The 10,825-nt window shown below is 38.7% G+C and overlaps 1 protein-coding gene across 4 annotated transcripts in view; it reads right to left on the bottom strand.

The window, feature by feature from the left end:
* The window catches only part of plcg2 (phospholipase C, gamma 2), a 27,817-nt gene that overhangs the window by 6,285 nt on the left and 10,707 nt on the right, over window positions 1–10,825 (bottom strand). For 3 of the 4 annotated variants that reach the window (XM_014033979.1, XM_014033986.1, XM_014033964.1), the window contains 22 exons: window positions 10,612–10,705; window positions 10,488–10,535; window positions 10,307–10,391; window positions 10,092–10,172; window positions 9,968–10,011; window positions 9,810–9,882; window positions 9,561–9,662; window positions 8,381–8,499; window positions 7,827–7,912; window positions 7,614–7,731; window positions 7,348–7,510; window positions 7,168–7,266; window positions 6,165–6,251; window positions 5,879–6,048; window positions 5,587–5,787; window positions 4,344–4,466; window positions 4,068–4,248; window positions 3,895–3,963; window positions 3,700–3,809; window positions 2,718–2,844; window positions 2,562–2,634; window positions 399–571 (listed from right to left, as the gene is read on the bottom strand). In XM_014033979.1, the coding sequence (XP_013889433.1) occupies window positions 399–571; window positions 2,562–2,634; window positions 2,718–2,844; window positions 3,700–3,809; window positions 3,895–3,963; window positions 4,068–4,248; window positions 4,344–4,466; window positions 5,587–5,787; window positions 5,879–6,048; window positions 6,165–6,251; window positions 7,168–7,266; window positions 7,348–7,510; window positions 7,614–7,731; window positions 7,827–7,912; window positions 8,381–8,499; window positions 9,561–9,662; window positions 9,810–9,882; window positions 9,968–10,011; window positions 10,092–10,172; window positions 10,307–10,391; window positions 10,488–10,535; window positions 10,612–10,705 (2,426 nt within the window). The remainder of the gene's footprint in view (window positions 1–398; window positions 572–2,561; window positions 2,635–2,717; window positions 2,845–3,699; window positions 3,810–3,894; window positions 3,964–4,067; window positions 4,249–4,343; window positions 4,467–5,586; window positions 5,788–5,878; window positions 6,049–6,164; window positions 6,252–7,167; window positions 7,267–7,347; window positions 7,511–7,613; window positions 7,732–7,826; window positions 7,913–8,380; window positions 8,500–9,560; window positions 9,663–9,809; window positions 9,883–9,967; window positions 10,012–10,091; window positions 10,173–10,306; window positions 10,392–10,487; window positions 10,536–10,611; window positions 10,706–10,825) is intronic. The other variant, XM_014033972.1, reaches the window with a different exon arrangement.

The following is a 10,825-nucleotide window of genomic DNA, read 5'->3' as shown; positions in this document are numbered from 1 at the left end:
GATTTGGCATGATGTCCTGAGACGTTGCAGCTGATAGGAGTCAACAGAACAGGGAGACGTTAGATGCCCGGACGCCCCTCTAGATAAATGTGTTAAACGAATGAAGGAAAAATATGAGTGAGCACCAAGCAACAACCCTAGGTTCTCCCCTGAGAACCAGACCAAAAATTTTATGTGCAACCCTGCGTATACAGCTACAACAGCCTGGCACTTCCTCCAACCACTGCTTGGTCAGACACTGATGTGGGATGGCRTCCAGTTTCTGCAGTTTGTCTTTAAGTTTATCATAATTGTAATGTTGGCTGCGAGATGTTTAGGTCCAGCAGGCCTGGTGTATTAATGTCGTTATCGTATCTAAACATGTTCAAATGTACAGTACAGGTATTTAGAGGACTCACCTCTTGCTTCTTGTTGTACTCTTCGCTCGCTTTTCTCTGAGTTATGTCCCAGGACACCTGGTACCACTTAAACAGCTCCTCCAGAGAGTCCGTGGCCAGATCGAACGCCATCCCATCATGCTCCATGTTCTGCAGGACCAACACGTGGGGCTTCCCGTTTTTACCGTTTTTCACTGCAAACGAAGGACAAACACAGTGGGATGAGGAGGGATCTGCAAAAACTCTCTGACATGTAGAACAAAAATAAAACATCAAAATTTAATGATTGCATGTTTAAAGGAGCTTAGTCAAAACAATAAGCTGAATTTAGTGCCTTAGCTCAGAAAAAACATCCATATTACAGAGAACAAGTTTACATTTTTTATTTATTAATAGGTTCAAAAGGCTAACAACAAACTAAAAGTATAAAAACAGTAACTAAAAGTAGAAAAAGGCTAGCGATAAGCTCAAAGAATCAAAATAGTTGCTAAGAGTATAAAAGGCTGACTGGAAACTAAAAATAACAAAATATTAAAAGTATAGGAACACTAGTTAAAGCATCAAAAACATAAAYATAAGCTAAAGTAGCAAAAGGCTAACTAGAAGCTGAAAGTATAAAAACATAGCTAATGGTACAATAAAAGGCAGATAAAACCTAATAGTAACAAAAGGTTAGCTAAAAGTGTCATGAGCTGACAAAACCAGAACCAATTGTCCAAAGCAGATTCAAAGAAAAAAAAGTTTTAGATGGAAATAAAGAGACCTCTGTGTATTAAAGAATAAAAGTAGGGCTGAACGATTTTCTAAATAATGTAATTGCAATTTTTTTATGTCTTCTCAAGTATTTTTCAATAAGCGGAAGCAATAAATCAGTCTGTTTTATGATAAACAARGTAAGATTTATTTAAAGCACAGATTACAATAAAGCAAACAAATCTGTGGCTTTACCTTTTCACCCTTTCTAATTTTTCTTGTTTCATGAAACAATATTAAACATGTTAAGTGAACTTCCTAAACACTGTCTGAACTTCACACATGCTGCTGCACAAGGCTTCAGAGAGTCGGACCGCTTTAGGAGAGKGGAGGGGCTCACCRCACCGCTCACTGCTCACGGAGGAGAAAAGTTCTTGGAAAGTGATGTCGCCAAAGCTTCTAAAAGTCTCCAAAAACACGGGGAAAAGTTGCTAGATTTGTCGCTAGTTGCTTTTTAGAAAAAAAAAAAGTTGCTAGAGGGGTCTAAAAAGCCATTAGATCTAGCAACAATGTCAATAAATTAGCAACACCGCTCCGCTAGGCTCACTCCAAAGTCACATGACCAGTCAAATCGCAGCCTGTGCGATTAGAAAATCTTGTTTTAACATATCGTGAGATTATCACAAATGCAATAAATCGTTCAGCCCTAAATAAAAGTTAGAAAAAACAAAATTTATCACACCTAGGGCTGGGCGGTATGACCTCAAATTCATATCACGGTATAAATTGAATCCTTTCATGGTAACGGTATATATCGCGGTAGAAAATTATCATAAAAAGTAAAGATAATGTAATTTTTAGAGCTTTTTTTTGCAGAAAACTGTAATCATAATTGAACTCAGTATTTTTGCTTTAATATCTGCCTGCAAAACAATGAGCTTCTGCCTGCTGAACTTATCAGCTGCTGCTTTGCTGCGCCCATCTTCATCATCTTCATCATCATCAGAGCAGAAGCCGACTTTACATTATTAAGATGGATTTATGACTGAACGAACGTCCACATCTTTTTTTTATCATCTCTGTGGGTAACAATACATAAAAAACAATTTTTTTCTTCAACAATTGGGTGTGAAAAAAACTACAGTTGTTAAAGCTTCGCTCTGCACGACGTGCAGCGGGAGGGTCGGGGGGAGGGGATTTTGAGGGTTTATTCTCTCTGTACATGTTTTAAAACGCTATAATTTCTTCATATTTTGAACTCCTCCTGCTCAGTTGTCTCTGCACTCGCAGCCATGTAGAAACAGGTGCGATGACGTGACTGACGACAGGACGGTAGAATGTAAATTTCTACCGTAGGCCAACTTCATACCTTTTCTACCGTCTACCGAATATACTGTGCAGCCCTAATCACACCCATCTCCTGAACAAATGAACCGTTTTGATTAATGACTAAAAAGAGCACAAAGAAAATAGAGAAAAACACAAACTCACTGGTTTGGATGTTGCACTTGGAGATGTCCACAATCCCATTACAGAGTTCTCCAAGAGGGTTGTCTTCCATGTCCTGTTTCACAAGGCATCACATCGTTTAGAAACTGTTTTCTGCTTTGATCTTCAGCGTGATGGACCCTGAGCTCTGATCCTCACCTGGGCTTTAGTGTCTGCTTGGGTGCTGTTGGAGACTTCCTCTACGTAGTTTGAAGGAAAGAACTTTTGCATCTTTCCTCCGTAGTCACCTTTCCACCTGAGAGCAGGACGTGAACCGTGTTTGTGACAGAAACAAGAAAATGGTAAAATGGTAAATATATAGCGCCTTTCTATCCATCCAGGACACTCAAAGCGCTTTACACTGCAGACATTCACCCATGCACACACACATTCACACACTGATGATGGTAAACTACAATTGTAGCCACAGCTGCCCTGGGGCGCACTGACAGAGGTGAGGCTGCCATACACAGGCACCACCGGACCCTCTGACCACCATCAGTAGGCAAGGCGGGTTAGGTGTCTTGCCCAAGGACACAACGACTGAGTCGACTGGACGGGAATCGAACTGGCGACCTTCCGGTTCCAGGTCGACTCCCCTAACCACTCTACCACAGCCGCCACAAAAGGATCAAAAGGCTTTTGGAGGACCAAATTTTTCCTTTAGGGGATTAGCTTTTTCACTAMTTTTGAAAACMATTAGCGAACTAATTAGCTTCCACTAAATTATGTTTTGCCAACTTTAAGTCCTCTAACAGCTATCTAACAAACTGACATCAGCAGGTTTGTGACAGCTGTCATAGTGGTTAGCAGTTACATAGCTGTTAGTGTAATTTTTACTTTTAGCATTAATTTTTTTTACATATTTAGCAGTTTAGCGTTAGCTTCTGCTAAATTTTTAACACGCTTAGCATTAGCAAAGCTATATATCTTTGGTTAACGGATTATGAGTTAGCCAAGCTAACTTTTTTCCCCACCCCTAGCTTCAGAACAGTTTTTGTAGGATAAACTTTAAATATATTTTTGCCTCCAAGTGACACAAATCAGCTGAAACATCATCAACACATTAAATTCTGTCACCGCACGTCCCCCTCAAACCAAGTTTACTTTGTGACAAAGCCTTTGCTGCGTGTGAACTCACCATCCATCGTTCTCCTTGGACACGTTGTGAATCAAAGCTCCTCTGGTGAAGCTGAGCTCGTCCGGTCTCTTCGCCTGGTAGCTGTACAAAGCCCTGACTGTATTCTGGGGCTGAAAGAGACAAACGGTGTRAATATCAGACTGGAGGAAAACAAACGGGAGAGTCAAAGCTAACGGAGCAGAGCTGCGTACGCACCAGAGAAGGCTTGATCTCAGTGGGTTTCACGTACACTTCTGTAGAATAGATGTCAGCGCTGTTTTTATGCTGTGAGTAAATCATYATTAGAACTAATTCAACTTGTTTTAATGCTTCTAAACTTGGATCGTACRGGCGTTTGCAAAGGACGAATCTCCTGAGCAGAAACTCACGTGGCTGAAGCGTTCAGCCAGCTCCGGTGTGACCGGGTAACGYAGCTTGCTTTTGCGATACAGCGGCTTCTTCTTGAAGTAGTTCACCAGCTCCACAAGACTCTCAAACTCCGTAGTGGTGCCCAGCAGGTAGACGTTCCCCTCCTTCTGGATCCGGCAGTGTTTTACTTTACCSTCACCTCTGACGGGAGAAGATTAACAWGACTCTCGTTGTTCAAGTCAACAGRCCTAGGAAACATCACTGAATCTTGTTTTGAACATTCTTCCTCGTTTTACCTGAACGTGATGGCGAAGGAGTCTGGTTCTCCTTCTCTCTGTCGGATGAGGAACGCTCCATCTCTTGGAATCCTGAGCAGGTAATCCTCAGCCTGCCCTCTGCTCAGATTACTGTAGAACCACCTGCAAACCAAACATAACAGCACTGTGGTCATTATCCTTCTGCAAGCCTTCATGATGATGCATTTTGATACTTTTGGCTAGTTGTAGAAYTTAGCTATCATTTTGCTACGTATAACCTGTCTAGACTTTAACTTGAATGTAAACTTTTGCTTCCTTTAGTAAGTGGTGTGCTACTTTTAGCTAGAATTTGGCTACCTTTGGCTGCTTTTAGGTTGCATACTGCTACTTTTAGTTAATGTTTGGATACTTTTAGCTACTTGTAGCCTTTAGCTCTCCCTTTGTTACTTATAACCTGTCTAGTCTTTACTGTTTAGGTACACTCGTGCTTCCTTTAGCTAGTGTTTTGCTACYTTAARTTAKAATTTGGCAACCTTTGGCTAATCTTTTGTTGCTTTTAAATAGCATTTTTCTATTTTTAGCTGATGTTTTGCTACTTTTAGCTACTTGTAGCTTTTAGTTATCATTTCATTACTCATCACCAGCCTAGTCTTTACTGCTTAGGTAAGCTTTAGCTTTTTTTCGATAGTGTTTTGCTACATCAAATTAGAATTTGGCTACCTTGGGCTAACCTTTTGCTGCTTCGAGGTTGCATTTTTCTACTTTTAGCTTATGTTTTGGTACTTTTAGCTAGTTGTAGCTTTTAGCTATAATTTTGCTACTTATAACCAGTCTAGTTTTTTTTGATTAGGTAAACGTTTGCTTCCTTTAACTATTGGTTTGCTGCTTTAAACTAGATTTTGGCTACGTTTAGGTGCTTTTAAGTAGCATTTTGCTATTTTTAGTTAATGTTTGGATACTTTTAGCTACATGTARCTTTTACCTATCATTTTGGTACTTATAACCTGATACTTTAAACTAGAATTTGGCAAAATCTGGCTAACTTTTTGGTGCTACTAGGTAGCATTTTACTACTTTTAGCCAATGTTTTGCTTCATTTACCCTTTAGCTAAACTTTTGTGCTTATTATTAGTGTTCTTCTTTTARCTTTCAGTGTTGTTGGATTTAACTTTTTAGTTTCAGATTCTTTGTTGTTCAGTCCTCAGCACCCACACAGTTTCGTACTTTAATCTTTACTTTTCTACTCTGTATGTCTGAAAGTTTTCTGAGTTGTGGTACGAACCCTTCCTGCAGATGAGGGTCTTGTTTTGGGACAGCTTCAGTGAGCCGCAGATCGAAGTCATGACAGCGCAGCGGAGTTTCTCTRTAGTGCTGGATCAGAGAGAAAACGCTGGGAAAGTGCAGATTTGGCGTCAGGTAGAAGATGTTGCGGCCTCCCTCTGTGCCRGAGCGAATACGACAGTGCTGGACTCTCCCGTCGCGCCTGAAGAAACACACGGGCAGCGTGTGAATTTACACCGACACACAAACAGCTTTCTGCAGTGTTTCATACTGTAAGTAACTATAAAATATACCAAAATGAGAGYGTGCAGTCATTGACAACTGTGTCACTTTTTCGAACCAAGAAGGTGCCATTTTGTGCTCCGGTTTCTGCACAGTAATTCTGGATCAGTCTCTCAGCCATCAGCCGACCTTCCGGTATGTGACCGTGAAACCACGGCTCCGTGCAGTGCAGCTCCTGGTACTGAGAGACAACAAGTTTACATTTATTACATAAAAACAAATATTCTGTCACTGCTGAATAGTCAGTGTTTTATAATAAATTATCAAATATATGGCTTGATCATTCTTTCTTCTTACCTTCCTGGGATCTTCCTCTTCCTCCTCGTACTCCTCTGCATAGTACAGCTTGTCACCAGAGATCACACAGTAGTGTTTGTTCCACCGCTGACAAAAAACAGAACAGATTAAACGTGTTTACTTGTTCGTGCAAATCAAGCTGCRACCGAGGAAATCTAACATTTCTGTCACATCATTCCACTGAATGAACTGTTGATCAATTTGGGCACCAAAGATTAGATCAGATTAGACATTTTTCTTTATTACTTTCCTAATCCTGTATATCTAACTGGCAGCTAAAATCTGTTTATTATCCGTGTTTAAAGGCTTTGGATTTATTTTTTATTAAATGCTGGCCCATTAAATACTTCAGAAAAAGATCAAATTGTTTTTGTTTTTTTTAGAATCCCAACAAAAAGTCCTTTAAAAATGAATAAATTTGTCTGCTAAATATTTCAAAGGTAAAAAAAAATTATAAATATTTTTGGGGCCAATTAAAATATAAAACTAGAGAAACTGCATTTTTACAGAAAACTGAGCACGGAATGACTGCCAGGGTTGTTCAAGCTAAAAGAAGTGCACCACTATTTAAAAGTTAAAAGAAACTAAAAGCTAGCAATAAACCATAAGTAGCAAAATGCTAGCTAAAAGAGGCAAATTGCTAGCAAAACCGAGCACAATACTAGCTAAAAGTAAAAGATGCTGAATGCAAAAAGTAGCATAAGCTAGAAGTAGCAACAGATCGGCCAACAACAACAAAAAAAGAAGCACAAGAATTGAGAAGTAGAGCAGAGGACATTATTTAAAAAAAACTAAAGAGATATCAGTGTTTTTCTTTGAAAAATAAAGTGAAATATGTTGAAAAGAACATCCATCTCTTAAATTAGCCAAATATTTGAATACCCAGTGCAAACAGCTATAATAACACAAAGTTAGCTGAAGTTAGATTGACAAAAACATATGGAAGATGCTGACTCAGCATTCTGACGTTTAAACAGTTCACGTTACTCATTACTGCTACAACCTGGTCCACGGGGTCCCAGATCTCCAGGTCTCCTTGCTTCTGTCCCTTCCTGAAGTCATTAGTCATCTCGACTCCGCCCTCCACGTTCAGCTTCTTGTGCTGCTCATGGACAAAAATTGAACTTGTCATTTCTGAGCGACGACGCGGCGTCCAGCTGCTCTTCGGCGCGTTCGGACCTACCTTYAGTATGATCTTGCCCTTCAGCTGCGTCGGCGAGGGCAGCTGTTCGGCCATTTGCTCCACCGGTTCGGTCAGAAGTTTGTCTCCGAACACGTCTTTGAAGATCCGCGCCATCTGACGCTCCAGAGGACAGTGTTCCTCTATGGACAGGATCAATGGAAATCTAAAACACACAACCATTGTCTCTTTATAAAAATACACATATTTCTAATGGCAGAGATAAAAAAAAAGATCATTAAACATTTTAACAGACGTTTGTCTCTTACTCTGAGGTGACAAATGCATGCTCGTTGATGGCTTTGACCACATCCTCAAACTTAATTTTGGTGGTCCTGGTCCGGCCGTGATAGATGATTGGCTCCCCTGGACCCTCCCAGCAGTCCACTGTTTATACACACGTCACAGAAAATAATTAAGGCCAATAACTGGAATCAAACATACTTGTGACTTCAATGTAAAATCTAAATGTTTATACTCACGTTCAACACAGCGACATCCCATACGTAAAGCGCGAACGTACGCCTCTGTGGACGACTCACTGAACAGCTGATCACCTGTCAGGTAGCTGTTAAAAAACAAATAAGACACAACAATTTAGATAAATGTGTAACCTTGATTATCACCGGTTCTAACATGTAAACTTTTCCAATAAACACATGAGCATTGACAGAAACATGCAGCATTGAGCTTTTTTTAATAAATTTTAATTCTCCTTTTGAATTCACTGTAGCATTTTGATGGAAACATGTAACTTTCAATCAGTTTGAATTAAATGTAACGCATCATATCGTGTGTAATCATCACAAAGGAACAAAAATATACTCTAAAAATAGATGAAAACCATGAATGAGATGATACCAAATACTCCAAAAAGCACCAAACAGGCACAAAAACAACAAAATAAAGTAAAAACAAACAAGTAGTGAATAAACACACAAAGAACAACTAGGTTAAAGCAACGATGAACAGCTTCAGATAAACGACTCTTTCTGACTGTAAATAAAATCTATATTTTGCGTGGCGACACACTGACGTGTTGTGCGAGGAGTTGATCCAGTAGTGGGACAGCGGGTTGTTCATGTCCAGGTTGTTGATCTCTGAGAACTTCTGATCCCAAACAGAGTTCTCCTTGGAGAACAGGAAGCTGAGGAACTGGAACATAAAATGTTTAATTAACATCTGGACCCACAGAGGCCACTGTTCCCGGTGCCAACATAAAATAAAAACCTCAACGGAAGGCATGTCGCCCGCCGCTGTTAGACCATCTTAGGCTGAGAGAATGACTTCTGAGTGAGTTATTGTTGTTTTTGTTCAAATCTCAAAAATATGTGATATCTCACATGATCTGTTAGCAGTCAGAGTATGTGTTGTGAACAACTCTCAGTTACTACCATAYCAAATTTTAGCTCAGCATCTGCAAAATTAAATGATATATGGCAATTATTGCGCTCGCTATGTTTGGTTGGTAGCAGCAACAGTCTTTAATCACTTTTTGAGGGTTTCACTGAAAATCATCAAAGAAATATGAAACAGTATAATGTGTACTCATACAAATTGTTGTTCGACAAGGATTTGAGGTTGTTTTTGTGTAGTTTTTCTTGTTTGTACATTATTGTTTAAAAATATATAATTTGGGAGGAAAAAGGCACAGATACTATAAGATTTTTTTTCTTCTGATGCCTTTCATTTTATTTGTGATTTGTATTTGTATTGTAYATAAGTTTATTTTGTTATTTTTAAAGAAATTAATAAAGTAAAAAAAAACATCCAGTGGTTTGTGAGATATTTTGCTAACAGTACAAACAAACAAACACACACACAGACAAGAATAAAAACTATATTGCTCTACATTTGGCCTTGGGGGCGGGGGATAAAGATTCTGACAGGCTGTTTTTAGCCCAGTTTAAAAACAAATTTCTTGGTTTATCTACCATATTTGCAAATCTCAAGAAATCCATTAAAAAATATCTTAATAATAAAACCTGTAAATCCTATACCAGGGGGTCCTGCAGCACCCTCAACACCTCTACTTTCTCCACAGACTTGCATTCAAAGAATCACATGTTCTTCATAGATTTACAAATATTTCTTATTAGATTTAGCTTGATTTTAAAAATAAAAGAAATTGAGGGGATTTTCTCCTTACATCCTGAACTTAGTGCTGAAATAAAAATCTGTCTGTTTTAAAAACACAAGCTTGTTGGGTAAAATACCTCGCTAACGGTGAACTCGGGATCGTTGGTTTTCCTCATGGTGTCATCAATAAATACGGTCATCAGTTCTCTGACCTGGTTTAGATCACTGGCCCAGGGTTCCTAAAACAAAGCAATAAGTGACTAATTTAAAAGCTGTAATTAAATAAACTAGCATCAGTTTGCCTCAAAATATAGGAAATAAAAGGTGTCTTTAAATGTGTTGAAAGTAGGGTTAGCAATAAGTAAGGTTAACGGTAAAAGGTTTACCTTTTGATCGTAAATGAGAAACCGTTGAAAATCATGCAGCAGAACAGCTGAGGCGTCCAGTTTATCTGTGTTTCTGTACGATGGAGAAAAACAAAGCTTTCTAATCTGCATTTATGTAACACTTTACGTTAAATAATGACGAGGAAACAAGACCTCACCCCAGAATAAAAGAACAGTTTTCCCTCTTGAATTCATCAAGGATCTGAACAAAAAAATTATAATGTTAAAAAAAAAAACACTGCAGATTAACAGATTATTTACATGCATATGAAAGAGTCTGACCTCGTTCTGTTCAAACATGATCATGTTATAAAACTTGTGAAACTGCACAAAATCCAGACGATCCTTCTTTGCTCCAATGTCCTGGAAAAACAGAAAAGAAAAGCAGCCATCAGTAAAAGTAAAACRTTAAAAAAAGTCAAATAAAAGAGCTGGGGGCATTTGAGCAAGTTTAACCAGAGTTGTGCTTCTAAAAATGTGCAAAAACAAAAAGTTACCTGTAATTTGTCTTTGATGGTCCAAGAGTTGGGAGGTTTATAGTTAAATGTAGGAAGCAGAGCCTTCAGTTCTTTTGCAGAGAGGCTGTGGAAAACAAAAATTAATTAGTTCAAACTAAATGATTCCCAATAAGAACGTTTTAGTTTATCAAACATTACATTCAGATTTAGGTCTACTTACGTGTTTTTCTTGGTCTGATTGACAGAATACATCTGTTTCCTCAACCAACTGGAGAAACAACATTATATGATCAGTTATTAATGATTAACAGTTGAGATCCAAGACGAGATTTAAAGGAGCAAACCTTTCTATAAGAACTGGAGTTGGAGCTGCCAGAGTTTCCTCCCTCAGCAGTTCGAGTCCTATGAGCCATTTCTGTGCCTCCTCGACAGAATCAGCTGTAAATTTACAAAAACATGCAGTTATTAAAATAAATAAATTCACTTTTATCCCTGACAAAAGTGCATTTTTTTACAGATCCCAAACATTTTTTTTACAGATCCCAAAGGAAGATGGAT

This window comes from Austrofundulus limnaeus, unplaced genomic scaffold, assembly GCF_001266775.1.
Source record: "Austrofundulus limnaeus strain Quisiro unplaced genomic scaffold, Austrofundulus_limnaeus-1.0 Scaffold7, whole genome shotgun sequence".
NCBI classification, from domain to species: domain Eukaryota; kingdom Metazoa; phylum Chordata; class Actinopteri; order Cyprinodontiformes; family Rivulidae; genus Austrofundulus; species Austrofundulus limnaeus.
Note: the sequence above shows the minus strand (reverse complement) of the source record. Positions and strands in the feature narration are given on the sequence as shown.